Below are 17774 nucleotides of genomic sequence, written 5' to 3' on the forward strand. Positions count from 1 at the left end.
ATATTTAATTGAAATTGGATTGACAAATCTTTTAACTGACCATAATATTCTTAGAAATTTATTAGTTTAAACATGTTGTATTAAGTGTTAAGGGAAATGCTTTGATAATGTAACCTGAATTATATACTAAAAACTTTGTTACTGAATTTTTGATTACCCAGTCACCATGATGCTTTCTAAATATAGAGATCTTAAACTGGAAAACCAATGTTTTTTAAAAAAATAGATTTTCTAAAAAATTATATTTTCAGAGTTATTTTTGATTTCTTTGTGGTTTAAAGTCATTTTTGTTTGAATTAGTTGCAGTAAACTATATATCTCCTCCTGTGAAGCGTTTATGTTTTCTTGATATGTTCTTTCTACATGTCTCTGATCCATGATGGCCAAAAATTTGAGTTTTTCTCTTCCCTTCTTTTCTCTGCAAATAGCCTTAGCATCCCAATTAAATAGATATTTGCAATTCAAATAGTTCAAAAAAGGTGTTTTTTTCTGAAATTTATAATTCTGTTTGTCTACAGCCCAGATTATTGTCTTTTTTTGTCACAGCTGTTCTTTGTTAAAGCTTGGAAGGTCGCAAACGTAGATTAGCTTTTCCCAAGTTTTGCCAAGTCTTATATTAAAGTCATAGCTGTAATAGTCTTCATCCACCACGAGGTGTCAGCAGCTATTTGTTTTTCAATTCCAAAATGAACAATTATCTTTAAAATGAGAGTCTGAACCATTCAAACAATTTTAGATTTATCCAGATTTAAGTTTTAAATTTCAGGTTTTATATTTATTTCACTTCCATATATTTTGATCCTCCATAAAAAGATTAATTCACCACTTCTGTTAGCATAAAGGTGTGGCGGAAATCCGCCTCCTTCCTTTTCGGAGGTATTTTGCTTCTTGGGGATTTTTTCCAGAAAATTAAATGTAGAATAGAAAAGAGAAGATAGAATTGTTCACCCAGTTTGAAGCACGCTGTTCACAGTTGTGCTGGTTAGTGTTTTTGGACTTTGGTTGCAAGTAGCTTGGGCTGGTTGATGCAATATGGCCAGCCTTTTTCCTGTTGGGTTAGAAGGCTTTCCCCAAGTTGAACGGAATGGCCGCCACCATTTCAGAATCGCTGGAGCACCCTTCTTGCTTCATCGTCTCTCCGGAGTGATTTAGACCCATTTAAGGTCCCTAGGCAGTGTGAAATTAGCTGCGGCGGTGCAGAGAATCTGCAAGCCCGTGACCAGTCACTACTGTACAAGACTGGAAGTCTCCAGCATTCCAATTTCTCATTCTCCTCCCAAGGTACTTGGCAAGCTAAGAAGCAGTAATTGTTGCACCAGCAAAGTGAGCTTCAAGCTTGACAGGCAGACCCTCTTAAACACTGGAGAAAACCTGGAAAAGAGTAAACACATATTAAGGCATTCTTTCTTTCTCAATTCCCTACTTAGGAGCCCCTGGCTTTTGAGTATATTTTGAATGAAATCTACTTATTAGGTGTTCTGCTCTATTGTTATGAAATTTGATTGAACTCGCTTCCTCTATCGGATGCCTCTCCACTGTACTAAATACTGTAGTTTTCCCTTACGGACTCTAGAGTCTAAGATTCACTTAACCTTGTAATGTTTTTTCCTTTCCATCATTATTGAACTAGGTGCTTCTGGTCTCAGGTTCAAGCTCTGAGCTGGCCTTAGCAGGCTGCAGTGAAATACAAGGTGCCCTTTCCCCAGTATTCTTGGCAGTTTCATTTCTACAGTAACTTGGTTAATAATTTTTAAAATCGGGAAAGGGCATATACTGTATATTTAGAACCTAATTTCTTGCAGGGTATTCTCAACTTTAAGTATTTGGTGGATAGATACATTCTATCTTCTACAGGGAACATCCCCTGGGTAGCTCGCTTCTTGTCTGCTTGTTTCTTTTGACTCTCTGTTGCTTTGGCTAGTGCTTCCTTCATATTACCCCAGGTGCTTTTAATGGAATCTACCCACTCAGTCAATGTCACTGATGATGAGGTCTCTCTTGGGCACTCTGGCATTGATACAAATTCCACTTCTATACCTATCTTAAAGGGGGTAAGTCCCATGCTACTGTGTATTGCATTGTTATACGCCACTTCAGCAAATGGCAGAAACTTTGCCCAGTTAGATTGCTGGTAGTTTACACAACAACACAGGTACTGTTCCACCATTGCATTGGCTCATTCTGCGGCTCGATTCATACTCAGATGGAAAGCTGAACTAAGACCTTGGGTGAAGCCTATTAGCTTTACAAATTTGTGCCAAAATTTGGAGGTAAATTGGACATCTTGTCAAGAGATTATGCATTTGGACACTCTGTGCAGCCGGTAAATATGTTGCAGGAACATCCTGACCAGTCTCTGGGCAGATGAGAGGCTGGAGCATGGTGTGAAGTGGGCCTGCTTTAAGAATAGGTCCACCACTGTCCATATCACTGTATTCTAAAGTCCATGGCTATTACTTCCCAAGGCCGGGTCAGATCAGCCACTTGTTGCAGCAACCCTGGACTCTTCCCTGGTCTGTGCTTCATGGCTGTACAGATGGCACAGCTTTTCAAATAGCTTTCTATGTCCTTCTTCATCCCAGGCCACCAGAATTGTTGTTTAGTCAAGTGTAAAGTCTTTAAGAATCCAAAGTGACCAGCTTGCTTAGCATTTTTTATTTTATTTTTATTTTAATTCCATTTATATCCCGCCCTTCTCCGAAGACTCAGGGCGGCTTACAAGCTCTACAGGCTCCTCCGTAGAACTTGTAGTCATAGACTGTCAGGGACATACATTTTGCTCCCCCTCCAGGCTGACTCCTCCCTCAATGTTAGCTCTCATCAGTGGGCTCTGAACAATATATAGCTCTGTAGTTCCCACTTCCTCTGAGGCATGAAAGCAAAGAGGGGGTCTTCCTTCTTTTCTGTTGTCTGGTGGTCACTTGAGCTTCCAACTGCCTCGTTGGTATAATAGTGTTCACCACTTCTTCTAAGTACTTTTGTATTGGGGCAGGCAGGACGGTGCATCGGCTGGGAAGTTTTTTCTCCCAGGGATGTATTTCAAAACAAAGTCAAACTGATTGAAGTATTGAGCCCACCGAACTTGCTTAGGGGAGAGTTTTCAGGGAGTCCTCAGTGCCTCTAGATTTTTATGATCAGTACAAATTTCAAAGGGATTTTTACTCCTTTCTAGGAATTGTCTCCATGCCACTAGTGGCCCCTTCCCTTCATGGTGAAGGCTTCTTTTTCCCACACTACCCCCACCACATCTGCTCCCAGTTTCATTTAAATTTTGGGAAGTGAAAGTGCATGACTGAAGATGTCCCTCTCTCTTCTTTTTAAGCAGCACCATCCCCACCATGACGTCACTGACATCTGCTTGAATCACAAAGGGCTCCTCAGGGCTAGGGTGCTTTAGGACTGGCTCTACAGCAAACAATCTCTTTACCTTTTCAAATGCTATTTGGCATTCGATTATCCAATTCAGTGGCTGATTCAGGGTTTCCATTCACCGGGGCTTATTTTCAAAAGTTCCGTTATTGGCAAGGTGATTTTTGCGAAGGATGGGATAAACTGGCAGTAGACATTTGCAAATCCTAGAAAGCTTTGCAACTGCTTGCAGGTTCACAGAGTTTACCAGTCTAGGATGGACATCTCCACTCCCTCACAAGACATCTTATAGCCTAGATAGTCCAAACTGGTCTTGTGAAACTCAGATTTTGAGAATTTGGCATATAGCTTAGCGTGCAAAAGTTTTCTCAACACCTGTCGTACTAACTTCATGTGCTCTTCCATCATCTCGGAATAGATGGGGATGTCATCCAAATACAGAGTGCTCGTGCAGCACTTCCTTAATTAGTTGCATAAACATGGCAGGGGCTCCTTGTAGCCCCAAAGGCATAACTTTAAACTGGTAGCCACCTAGTGGACAGTTAAAGGCTGTCTTCCATTCATTGACTTCCTTGATTCTTACCCAGTAATACACTGGACTCAGTGATGTTCGTTCTGACACTCCCTTTGTGCTCTCGGGCCTCTTCCTTGCCTCCCCTTGACATTTAGCTTTGGGGCATTCCTCTCCCAAGGGAGTGGACAATCTTCGCCATCACTACGCCTCTCTTGTCTTTTCCTCAATACATGGTGGGATGCCACTTTGCTAACGAGTCTAGTCCCAATATCATGGCTTTAACTATCTTCAACACCACCATGAATCAAATGGTTTCTTTGTATTGTTATGGGAAAATGAGTCAAGCTAGACACCTGGTGAATCATCCTTGATTCTCATGTTCTGCCTTCTTTATCTTGTAGCCTGCATTCCAATTTCCCATCCTCCCTCCAAGTTCGTTGGCAAGCTACATGTACCTAAACAGGAAAGCAAACTACTAGTCTGCAATAGCATTATAGTCTCCCAGCTGATGTATCAATGCCATATGCTACTAATAATAATACTGGCTTAAGAGATGATGCCATCATGAGAATTTGGATTCCTAGACCGTGGTTTATAATACCTGTATGGGAACTTCTGGCAGGGAATGGGCTATTCCTCATAATAATGGGGAAGAACTTTGGAAGTTCTTGCCTTATCCAAAGACCTTTAAACTAAAACTGGAGGGAGGAGATGAAATTTTAGAAGCTAATTTCAAGCACAAATCTCAGGGCAATCAACCAAGTGGTATAAAAAAAGAAACACACACAAAGCAGGAGGTTTAGGAAGCAAACAGAATCATGCAAAAAGGACTCAGATGCCTATACAGTACACTAATGCTCAAAGTAGGAGAAACAAACAGAGTGAAGTTCAAATCCTAGTACAAGAGGGCAGATGTTGCTGCCTTTACCAAAACCTGATGGGATGAAATCTATGACTGGAACATACAGCTAGAGGGATTTAAAATGTTCAAAAGAAACAGACCTAATAAAAGAGGAAGTGGAATTAAATTATATATACCGTAAGTAATAGCTGTCGTGTCCGTCCCCGATGAGACAATCAATCGATGTAGCGTGGTATGGTCGACAATGAGGATTCCTTTATTCACAAAGCTCCAAGTACATACAAAGTCAGCGTTGGGAGCTAACTGCCCCAACGCCCTTTTTATACCGGTTCCTTTCTCAACCCCACCCTTCCCCAACCAAACCAGCATCCGACTGACCCCTATTAAATCCCGCCCTCTTCCTGTCTCCTCATGTGTCCCGACACCTGTGCTCCCCTGTGACCCTTTTTGCGTGCGGTAAGTATCCCCCCCCAACCCTCTCGTGCCACCCTTCACCACCCAGCGTGTCATTATCCCCCGATACCCCACTATGACCCTGTCAGTCCCTCTGAGCTCGGTGTCTCCCTCCCACAAGTCCCACCACAGTCCACTATCCGGCCTCGGCCCCGGCCCGTCCAGCATTAATGGCTGTTGTATGAAAGGCTCTGTTGAAATAAAGGCGTTCTCAGAGACAGCCCTCTTCTGCCAAGACCCCTTCCGATTGTCTGCCCCCGACAGCAACTGTTGGAGGCTGTCTGGGTTGTCTTCCTGAGTGCCTACGGAGCCTTCCACCATCCCCTCTGATACAGGCGCACCAGAAAGCCCCGGAACAGCTGTTTGTTGGAGCACCAGCATCCGGAAGTGTGAAGCGGCTGGCTGCGGATCCTCCTTCCAGGTGGTGACGCCACATTTCCAATGCCCACTGAACAGCAAAGGCCTCCTTTTCCCAGATAACCCAGGCCGTTCGGTGGCCGTTAGCTTCTTTGATGCATATGCACATGGTTGTAGTGCTCTGCTACCATTCCGTTGCAGCAGAACAGCTCCTACCGCCACGTCACTGGCATCTACTTGAACGATAAATGGCGCGGTAGCGTCGGGGTGTAACAGAACGGGTTCTCGAGCAAACATCCTTTTTAACAACTCAAATGCCTGTTGACATTTGGCAGACCATGCTATTCTTAGCCCTGGACACGGCTTCACCAACAACTGCTTGGTCTGCAGCAAATCCGTCAAGAGACAAGGCAATCACAGCGAACGATGGGATGAATTGCCGGTAAAAGTTGGCGAACCCCAAAAAACTCTGCAATTGGCGTCGTGTTTTTGGCGCTTGCCACTGTTGCACCGCCTCCACTTTCTTGGGGTCCATTTCAATCCCAACTGCCAATATCCTATAACCCAGATAGTCCAATCGAGAGGTATGAAACTCACACTTTGTGAGCTTTACATATAACCGGGCCTCCAAGAGTTTTTCTAACACTTGCCGTACCAGGGCGACGTACTCCTTCATGGTCTCTGAATAGATCAAAATGTCATCGAGATAAACGAGGACCCCTCTGTATAAGTGTTCATGCAACACCTGATTTATTAATTGCATAAACACCACGGGAGCCCCTTGGAGACCAAACGGCATCACACGGAACTGGAAGCTGCCAAGTGGGCAATTAAATGCCATTTTCCACTCATTACCCTTCTTGATCTGTACCCGATAATAGGCTTCCCGCAGGTCCAACTGGGTGAACACCCTCCCGCTAGCCAGGTGGGCCAACATGTCTTTCACTAGGGGTAGTGGATACAAATCCTCGACGCACACCGCGTTAACCCCATGGTAATCCACACATGGTCGGAGAGTGCCATCTTTCTTCTCTCTGAAGAGGACAGGCGCTGCCATCTTTGAACGTGCAGACTGGATGAACTCTCTTGCCAGATTCTTGTCTATGTACCGCCGTAACTTCTGCATCTCTCTTGGTGTCATAGCGTACATTCGTGGCTTGGGCAGTTTAACCCCCGGCTCCAGCTCAATCGTGCAATCCGTGGGTCGATGGGGTGGTAAAAGGTCGCACTCTTGTTCATTGAAGACCTCCAGTAAGTCAGAATACTCTGGTGGTACCCGAACCTCTATCCCGGACCCAACTCTACAGGCCTTCTCTTTATCCGGCCTCGTTCTATCCATACGTTCGTGGTTCAGGGGCTGGGGACCCACCCCGAAGCAAAGATGACGGCACCCCCCTCCCACCAAATGGTCGGGCCCCATTTATCCAGCAATGTAAGACCCAAAATCACCTCCTCTGTCATGCAAATGCAAAAAAAATGATGAAAACCTTCTTGAATGCATTTGGGTCAATATAAAAAAAGGAATGACATTGTCTTAGCGTTATACTACAGACCATCCAACCAAACAGAGGAAATAGATGAACTTTTTAAAAAGGATTCCATGGAAGAAAATCTTAACAGGGTTATCTCAATTTCTCACAACTCAAGAAGGTAAGGAAATAGGTTTCCAGTTCCGGACTTTCGGTGCAGCCAGACGCACGAGGGAATCGCTTCTCGTGTCGCCTGGATTTCTTCATTGGGGGGCCCCTGTAAAGGGGTCAAAAGTTGCCCTGGAGGGGCAATGAGCAGGGAAGAGGTCTCTCCAGCCGGCAGTAGAAGGGCGGTGGCCCTTCCGTCGGCTTGGAGCTACTCTCCAAACCAAAGAAGAAAGGATCAGCCGCTCAAATGGCCCATCATTTAGCCATCTCCTGCTGAAGCCAAAAGCACAACAAAGCACTTGAAAATACTTGGAAACTGAGTGAGAATTGCCTTCTTGTTTTCCTAATTGTCTACTTTCCCTGCCAAAAGCCTCTCGAATTTGCTTCCCCCTGTGAAGAGAGAGGGAAGGGATTTTTTTCCCCACCCACCTTAAGAGCAGCCTTTGTCTACATTGGAAGAGAAAAGAAAAAGACTTCTACTAAATTGTACTGATTTATTGGACTTACTGCCTTTCTACTTTTGGCCCAAAGTTCCTATATTTACAGAAATGGTCTATTCTACCTATTAGTCTAAAAAAAGGGGACAAAAAAAAGAAATAAATAAAAAGATACTGTCTGAAAAGGATTTGAAGTACTCTGGGGATATCTAGTGAATATTATTGGCAAACAAGCTTGCTTACATTTTGGACTGACCTTGGCATTAAGATAAAAACCTGAAACAGCTGGAGATGAATTTGTGGACTTGTGGAGGTAGACTCTTACTGATTTTTCTTTGAAAAATAGTCTCCACCAAGGACTATTTATAATTATTACAAAATGGAGAACGATCAGCCACAAACTTTGTTTGACCATAACCTCATACTTGAAACAATCTACAGAGTCACTGAGATGTCTATCTCCAGATTTAATAATTTACATGCCAACCTTAAGTCACAAATTGAAACCCAGACTGCAAGTAAAGAATTTATACTTCAGAATATAACAAAATTGGAAGATATTACTATTGAGACAGAGGAATATAAGCAACAACTATCCAAAGAACCGACAACTCTAAAAGTACAAGGAATTATCAGTATGGAAAATAACCTTAAGGACCAATAACAAACTATCGGAAAACTTAATACTCAAATTTTGACTCCATCAAAATAGCCTATAAATTTAGAAGTATACTATGTACAAGATAGTGATACTAACATAGAGGACATGGAAGATCAACAAAGACAGTTTCCTGAAAGCCTGGATAGCCAAGCATTAATTACAAAATTGGATAAGACTCTTTACTTAAAGCAGATGAACCCAGATGGAAGAGGAATCCAGATCGAATTGAAGATAAAATTTTTAGAACAAATACAGAGACTAGAACTAACAGGGCAACAACATAATGATTACAAATGGTTTGGTTTTTGTGGATCACTGATGGCTAGATGGCCTCCTTCGATTCAAATAATATGTATTGGAGCGAAGGGAGACCTATCTGGCAATTCAAAGGCCTTGGTCTGGAAACCTGATTGGCAAAAAAAGAAAGCCAGAGTTAGATTTAAAAAGTGAGTTCTTAGAGAACCATTAAAGGTTATGCTTTTAGTAATCAGTGATCTATCAGGATGTAAAATAGAAAATGTTTATGAGATAGAACTAGAATGTGTTTATGTATCTATTAGGCAAGGGCTTTTCAACCGGTGGTATGTGTACCACCAGTGGTACGCGAGCACCTAGCTGGTGGTACATGGTGTCACCTTCCTCCCCCCACACCTCCCCCCCTGCTCCTTCCCAGCTCACTTGCTGCCGGAAAACATGCTGCTTGGCAGCTGCCTGCAGAAACCTACCAGGGCATGCGAAGAGCGAGGCCCCGCCCTCTCCTGGGACTCATTGTGTAACAACCGTGTCATCCTTCCCCCAGAAGCAAGTGCGAGCCTGAAGGGGACAGAGCCATCCATTCCCTCGGCAGGTAGGTATTTGCGTCCACTCACATCCATCTTCTTTTCCTCGCCCCCCCTGCGAGCTTACGATACTCCTCATGGCCTTCACGTGGCCTCCCTCCTGGTGTTCAAGAGATTTCCCCCTCTCCTCTTCCCTATGTGCAAAGCAAAGGGGAAAGCAAAGTGGCCAGATGGCGTGGGCCCTCCCCAAGGATTCATCCTGCGGTGGTAGGTGGGAATCAAGGCCCATGTTTGTTTTCCTGATGCGCACCAGGGCAGGCAAAGCCATCAGAACGCAGGTGGGAAGGGAAAAACGCGCCTGACTCCCTCCTCCCCCACTGTTGGCAACTCTTTACAGCTGGCCCTGGCCGCCAACTGGAGCCCATTGGTGGAGGTTGGGGCCGGCCGTACACAATCACCAGCTGATCCGTACATTTGGCCCCAACCTCCGCAAGTGGAAAGCGAGCTGAAGAGAAAGCAAGCTGAAACCGAGCGAGGGAGATTGCCAGGAGCACGAATCAGCGCATGCTGAGAAACGCCAATCTTATGCTCCTGCAATCTCCCTCGCTCGGTTTCAGCTTGCTTTCTCTTGCAGCAAGGCAAGCTGAAACCAAGTGAGGGAAATTGCAGGAGCGCAAGATTGGCGTTTCTCAGCACGCGTCGATTCGCGCTCCTGGCAATCTCCCTCGCTTGGTTTCAGCTTGCTTTCTCTTGCAGGGTAAGCTGAAACCATTTCTCTTGCAGAAAGCAAGCTGAAACCGAGCGAGGGAGATTGCCAGGAGTGCAAATCTGCGCATGCTGAGAAACACCAATCTTGTGCTCCTGCAAACTCCCTCGCTCAGTTTCAGCTTGTTTTCTGCAAAACACCAATCTTGCGCTCCTGCAAACTCCCTCGCTCAGTTTCAGCTTGCCTTGCTGCAAGAGAAAGCAAGCTGAAACCAAGCGAGGGAGATTGCAGGAGCACAAGATTGGCGTTTCTCAGCACGCGTTGATTCGCGCTCCGGGCAATCTCCCTCACTCGGTTTCAGCTTGCTTTCTCTTGCAGGGTAAGCTGAAACCATTTCTCTTGCAGAAAGCAAGCTGAAACCGAGCGAGGGAGATTGCCAGGAGTGCGAATCTGCGCATGCTGAGAAACACCAATCTTGCGCTCCTGCAAACTCCCTCGCTCAGTTTCAGCTTGTTTTCTGCAAAAGAAAGCAAGCTGAAACCAAGTGAGGGAGATTGCCAGGAGTGCAAATCGGTGCATGCTGAGAAACGCGGATCCCAGGAGCACGAGATTGGTGTTTCTCAGCACGTGCCGATTCGCGCTCCTGCAATCTCCCTCACTCGGTTTCAGCTTGCTTTCTGCAAGAGAAAGCCGGGCCACAGCGCCGCCTCCGTGAGTGCTGCTGTAGTGTGGAGCGGGGGAGGCTGGTCCCCATTCGGCCCACCAGCCCCGGGACAGCCCCGCACAAATGCCTCACCGGCTGCCAAACCCTGGCTTTCAAGCAGGAGCGGCCTTGCCCTGCTTGCCCTTGGCCAGCGCTGGGAACAGCCACCACCGCCTGCCCCACTTTTCGCAAGCCATGCTATGCCGCTGCGTCCCAGGTTTCCAGCAGCAGGAGACTCCAGGACTAGGGCCTGTCGGGGGTGAAGGAGTCGGGGCTGCTCCGGCGGGCCGCTTCTGTGGCAGGGAGAGAGAGAGAAATAGAGACAGGGAGAGAGGGAAGGAGAAATAAATAGGAAGAGAGAAAAAATATAGTGGAGAAAGAAAAGGAGGGAGAGAGAGAGAGGGAGAGAGAGGAATAGAGAGGGAGAGAAAGGGAAAGAAGGAGAAAGAAATAGGGAGGAAGAGAAAAAGAAATAGAGGGAGGGAGAGAGAAATAGGGAGGGAGAGAAAGGGAGAGAGAAAGAGAAGGAGAAAGAAAGGGAGGGAGGGAGAGAGAGAAAGAGGGAGGGAGAGGGAGAGAAAGAGGGAGAGAGATAAAGAGGGAGAAAGAAAGAGGGAGGGGGAGAGAGAGAGAAAGAGAGGGGTTGCAAAAGGTGACCACATGACTGTGGAACAATGTGACCATCATAAATATGAATCAGTTGCCAAGCATCCGAATGTAAATCACATGACCCTGGGGATGCTGCAATGGTCATAAGTGTGAGAAATGGTCATGCGTCACTTTTTTCAGTGCCATCATAACTTCGAACAGTCACTAAGCGAATTACTGTTAAGTCAAGGACTACCTGTACTTTATCATTTTTTTCCTTTTTTTTTTGGTCAAGTTTTTGACACCTTGCTAGGAGACTGGTGGTACTCGGACATTGCCTTATCCTGAAAGTGGTACAATGGATGAAAAGGTTGAAAAGCCCTTTATTAGGCTTATTTTAGACATTATAATTTGTGCACTGACATAATGGAAATTTGGTTTATAGATCCCACGTTTGATGTTAAAAGACGTTTGATTATTCTATTTAAGAATTAAGAATTAGCTAAAATTTAAAACAGAACCTGGTTCTATATAAATAGTTATAGATTGATAAACATAGGCTGTGGTCCTGTCAGTAACATGTGATGTATTAGGGTGTGAAACACAATGTTTATTAGGTAGAACATAGCTACTCAGCCATGTTAGATGCTATAGTTTTTGCTGTAATGAAATAAGGGAAATTTAGGTTGTGAATATTATTTGGGATGTTAAAGGCTAAATTTGAATAATATAATTAAAATTAAAATTAGGTAAACTTTAATAACAGGACATAGATATATTTCAATGAAATTGAATTGACAAATTTTTCAACTGACCATACTATGGTCGGAAATTTATTAGTTTAAACTGGTTGTATGAAATGTTAAGGGAAATTGAGAAGGATGTTTTGATAATGTAACCTGAATTATGTACTGAAAACTCTGTTACTGAACCTCTGATTATCCAGTCATCATGATGCTTTCTAAATATGTAGATTTTAACTGAAAAACCAATAAAACTTGTTTTTTAAAAAAAGAAGGTAGGGAAACTGAAAAATGAAATTATAAAAGCCCAGTGTAGCATAATACCACTGAAAAAGAAAAAATAAGACCTCTGGAACATCAAGGATCTATCAGAGGAGTGTAAAAGAGCTGATATGGTTCCCATCTTTAAAAGGGGGGTGGGGAAATGGATCCAGGAAAACTAAATCAGTTGGCTTGACATCACATTTTGGAAGATCCTGGAAAAGATAATCAGACAACAGATCTGCAAGCATCTAGAAACAAAAAAATCTATTACTGAAAGCCAACATGGATTTGTCAAAAACAGATGCCACACAAACCTTATTGCTTTATTTGACAAAGTGACTAAATTAGTGGACCAGCAAAATGGAGTGGACATCGTATACTTGGGCTTCACTAAGGGATTGATAAAGTAGACCACAATCTACTTCTTGGTAAGATAGAAAAATTTGGAATAGACAGCATCACCACCAGATGAATTCATAACTGGCTAACCAACTGCACACAATGTGTAATCCTCACCTCAATGGAACTACATCTACATGGAAGGAAGTATGCAGTGGGGTACCCCAAGTTCTGTATTAGGCTCAATACTCTTCAACATCTTTATCAATAATTTAGATGAGAGTATAAAAGAGGAACCCTTTAAATTTGCAGATGACACCAAGCTGTTGGGGAATAGCCAACAGTTTAGAAAATAGACTCAAGTTCCAGAAGTATCTTCACAGACTTGAACACTGGGCTCTAACCAACAAAATGCAATTCAGCTGTGAGAAAAGTGAGGTCCAGCACTTAGGCAAGAAAAATCAAATGCACAGGTACAGATCTGGTGAAACCCAGCTTAAAAGCAATAACTGTGAGAGGGATCTAGGGATCCTAGTAGACAACCAATTAAAAGCTGTCAAAAAAGTCAGTATATTCCTGGGCTGCATAAACAGAGGGATGGTATCAAGGTCATGTGAAAGTACTGCTTTATACTGGTTTGGTAAGACCACAGTTGGAGCACTGTGTCCAGTTTTGGTCACCACAATACAAACAAGATGTTGACACTTTTGAAAGAGTGCAGAGAAGAACAACAAAGATGATTACAAGAGTACAGGTTAAATCATATAATGAACGATTGCAGAAACTGGTGTGTCTAGTAGTCTTAATAAAGAGGACTAAGGGTGGCATTATAGCAGTCTTCTAATATTTGAGAGACAGTCACAGAGAAAAGGGGGTCAACCTATTCTCCAAAGCACCTGGGGAGAGGACAGAAAGTAACGGGTGGAAGACTTATCAAGGAAAGATCCAACCTAGAATTAAGGAGAAATTTCTTGACAGTGAGAACAGATAATCAGTGGAACAACTTGCCTCCAGACGTTGTGGGTACTTCATTACTGGAGCTTTTTAAGAAAAGATTGGACGAAATGGTATAGGGTTTCCTGCTTGAGCAGGGGGATGGACTAGAAGACCTCCAAGGTCCCTTCCACCTCTGTTATTCTGTACTCTGTAGTACAGTCCGTATTGTTTCTCACAAAATAATTTTAATTTTTTGAACTCTTTTCTTCAGGATTCATGAAGGTTTTGTGACTGAGTCCTGCAGCAAGCATTTTTTAGAAGTACTCAAGAAAAATCAGAGATTGAGAGAGTTACATTTATTTCTCTGCCGTCTAGATGAAAGAGTAGAGGAAATGCTGAGTGAGGGGCTCCAACATCCAGATTGTAAAATAGAAAAACTAAGGTGAGTGGTCACTGTTTCTTGTTAGTTTGATGTACTTTCTCTTGACTATATTCTGGAAATACATACAAGGAAAGGCCTCACTTTCCACATATAATCATACTCTGCAGTTTCTATAAGAATACAGTCCATGCTTGTTTTTGATGGAATAATTGTCATATTTTGCACTTTTCCCTACAGGCTTGAAGGGCACTTCCTGAAAGAATCCTTCTGCAGGCCTTTTGCCGAAATACTCAGGAAGAATCAGGGATTGAGAGAACTAGATTTGTTCACCAACTACTTAGATGAAAAAGTAAAGGAAATGCTGAATGAGGGGCTCAAACATCCAGATTGTAAGATAAAAAAACTACGGTGAGTGATCAGTGTTTCTTGTTAGTTTGATGTACTTTCTCTTGACTATATTCTGGAAATACATACAAGGAAAGGCCTCACTTTCCACATATAATCATACTCTGCAGTTTCTATAAGAATACAGTCCATGCTTGTTTTTGATGGAATAATTGTCATATTTTGCACTTTTCCCTACAGGCTTGAAGGGCAGTTCCTGAAAGAACCCTTCTGCAGGTCTTTTGTCGAAATACTCAGGAAGAATCGGGTATTGAGAGAACTAGATTTGTTCCCCGACTACTTAGATGACAAAGTAGTTGAAATGCTATGTGAGGGGCTCAAACATCCAGACTGTAAGATAGAAAAACTACGGTGAGTGATCAGTGTTTCTTTTTCAGTTTGATGTGTGTTGCTTTCTCTTGAGTGTGTGTCTTCTGGAAATATATCCAGAGAGAGGAATTATTTGCCATGTATTCCATATATTCTCTTCAATTTCTACAAAATATAATCCTTGCTTGCTTTTCAGGAAATAATGGTAATATTTTTCATTTTTCCCTACAGACTTGGTGCAAAATTCTTGACTAAATCCCTCACCAGTCATTATGCACATGTACTCAGTTTTAGAAGCTTAGAGAAGTTGTTTCCCACCAACAGAGATGACAGAGCAGCAGAAATGCCTCCTGCAGGGCTTAAATATTCTAACTGTAAATTGAAAAGATCACGGTGGTGAGCAGTGTTTGCTTTTCAGCGTGATTTGCGTCATTTCATTTAAGTGATTCTGTTCGGGGAAATATATCCACAAGGAAGTATTTTTAATACACCAGATAATTATGTTCTGTATGGGCCCTTCAAAAACAAGAGAGTTTATGTTTTTTTCAAAGATATTATTCTAATTCAGGCTTGGTGGACAGTCTGTCAAAGAACCATTGTAGGGATTTCGCTGAAATTCTTGAGAAAAACAGTCACTGAATTAGGAATCTTTGTCTATGTTAAGGATGAAAAAAATAGAAGCACTGTATGAGGGGTTCAAACTTTCAGATTACATGGAGAGAGATTTATGTAGGTGAAAAGAATTTTGAGTTAGAGGTGTGCAATTATGTCTTGATAATCAGTACTGCAGCCTAGTTCTGCTGACTCCTGGCTGCCAGCATTTTGGCAGTTCGAGTCTCACCGGCTTAAGGTTGACTCTTCCATATTCCATCCTTCCGAGGTCAATAAAATCAGGACCCAGACTGAGCGCAATATGCTGAGTCAGTAAACCACTTAGAGAGGGTTGTAAAGCACTGTGAAGCGGTATATAAGTCTAAATGCTATTGCTTTTGTAAACATATTCAGGAAGACCACAAATATTGGAATTCCCTCCAGATTCTTCAAGAACTCTGTTCATAGTTGATTTTTTAAGATCTATTTGTAATTATTCTTTTTTTAAAAAGTATTTTAGTAATTTTCTATTATTACAATTCAATACTGCTTAATGAACAACATGTTGTCTGGGTTAATTTTTTGCTTAGTAATAGAAGTTAAGTTCTTACTCTTTATCTTGTTTTTCCAGCCATTGATAAAATAAGTTCCATGTTTGAAAATATTCTCTATCTTCTTTTTCTTTGATTCTCAATGTGAGTCTATCCATTTCAGCACAGTCCAGTATTTTCTTGATTATCTCTTCATCCAATGGTGTTTTTTCATTTTTCCAGTACTTAGCAAATACAATCCTCAGTGCTATTAATACATGTAGTATAAAATATACACTTTGTTTATCCTTTTTTTTCTGGAATTATGCCTAATAAAAAAAAGTTCAGATCTAAAATATAGATGTTTCCCTAACATTTTTTCTAACCAAATATGTATTTTTTTATTGAAAAGTTTTACAATACATTTTAAGCATAAACTCCTTCCCTCCCCCTCCCCCCCAACTTCCCTCCCTTCCCCCCCCCCCCGACTTCCCAGAGCTGAATACAGGGTATTGCTTCTAATAAACTTGAGCTAAAATATGCTAACCAACTATAAATACACTTTAAATCCTATCACACTTTAACTCCACTTAAACATAATTCTAATACTCATTCGTATGCTAAATGAAATTGTTTAGTCCCATATTTATTCTGAATATAATCGATCCATCTTCTCCATTCCGAAATATATCTCTGTTGCGATTGTTCTTTCAAATATGCTGAAATTTTTGCCATTTCTGCCAAGTTTGAAACATTTAAAGTCCACTCTTCTATAGAAGGCAGTTCCTCCTTCTTCCAGTATTGTGAAACCAAAAGTCTTGCTGCTGTTATTAAATTCAACATCAATTTAGTTTCTACAACAGTACAATCTGTAATAATACCCAGCAGAAATAACTGTGGAGAAAACCTTATCTTTTTCTTAAATATCTTCTGCATATTCCACCAAATTTTAATCCAAAAAGCTTTAACTTTTTTACAAGTCCACCATATATGGTATAGTACATTGCATCCTCACAGGCACACTTCCAACATTTAGGCTGATAATTTGGATACATACATGCTAATTTTTTAGGATCTAAATGCCATCTATAAAACATTTTATAAAAATTCTCTCTTAAATTTTGTGCCTGAGTAAATTTTACATTTCTGACCCAAATTTTCCCCCAGGTATCCATCGTTATTGGCTCTTGAATATTCTGGGCCCATTTTATCATACAATGTTTAACAAGTTGTTTCTGAATCTATTTCTATCAATGCATTATATATCCTTCTTATATGCGCTTGACTTTCATCTCTAATTTGTTTTACCAAATTTTCATCTGTTGTAGAAATGCCAATTTTCTGATCTTCTTTCCATCTAGCTTGTATCTGGCCATACTGAAACCAAGTTTGTACTATTTTTATTTATTTATTTATTTTATTTTATTTGTTTGTTTTTATATACCGCCCTTCTCCCGAAGGACTCGGGGCGGTGTACAGAGCAAGGCAAGTATACAGTAAAACAATAGTAAAACAAATGAAACCCCAGAATCTATCAGGCCAGGCCGGCTTGCTGGAATAGGTAGGTTTTTAAGTCACGCCGGAAGGTGCGAAGGTCGGGGGCCATCCGGATTTCAGCAGGCAAGCAGTTCCAAAGGGTTGGCGCACCCACCGAGAATGCTCTCCCCCTGGGGGCCACCAGCCAGCATTCTCTGACCGGTGGCACCCTGAGGAGGCCCTCTCTGTGGGAGCGCACAGGACGGAGGGGTGTTGAAGCTGGCAGTAGGTGCTCCCGTAGGTAATCCGGACCCATGCCATGTAGGGCTTTGTATGTCATCACTAGCACCTTGAATTTCACTCGGAAGGCAACTGGAAGCCAGTGCAGCTCACGGAGGAGAGGTGTAATATGGGAGTATCGGGAAGCCCCCAAAAGTGTTCGAGCAGCTACACTCTGTACCAGCTGAAGCTTCCGAGTGGCTCTCAAGGGCAGCCCCATGTAAAGAGCGTTGCAGTAGTCAAGGCGAGAGGTCACAAGTGCATGGGTGACTGTACGCAAGGCATCCAGGTCCAGATAGGGTCATAGTTGGCGCACCAGGCGAACCCGAGTGAAGGCCCCCCTGGTCACAGCTCCTATGTGATCTTCTAAGGAGAGCTGTGAATCTAGGAGGACACCCAGGTTGCGGGCCCTATCAACGGGGGGCAATAACTCACCCCCAATATTAAGGGATGG

General features: G+C 42.6%; 1 protein-coding gene across 1 annotated transcript in view; it reads left to right on the forward strand.

The window, feature by feature from the left end:
• The window catches only part of LOC310632475 (NACHT, LRR and PYD domains-containing protein 12-like), an 84289-nt gene that overhangs the window by 56227 nt on the left and 10288 nt on the right, over positions 1–17774 (forward strand). The window contains exons 9-11 of the mRNA XM_083349695.1: positions 13620–13790; positions 13968–14138; positions 14316–14486. Coding sequence (XP_083205821.1) covers positions 13620–13790; positions 13968–14138; positions 14316–14486 — 513 coding nt within the window. The remainder of the gene's footprint in view (positions 1–13619; positions 13791–13967; positions 14139–14315; positions 14487–17774) is intronic.

The sequence above is a fragment of the Vipera ursinii genome (genome assembly GCF_947247035.1).
Source record: "Vipera ursinii genome assembly, chromosome: 1".
Classification (NCBI taxonomy): Eukaryota; Metazoa; Chordata; class Lepidosauria; order Squamata; family Viperidae; genus Vipera; species Vipera ursinii.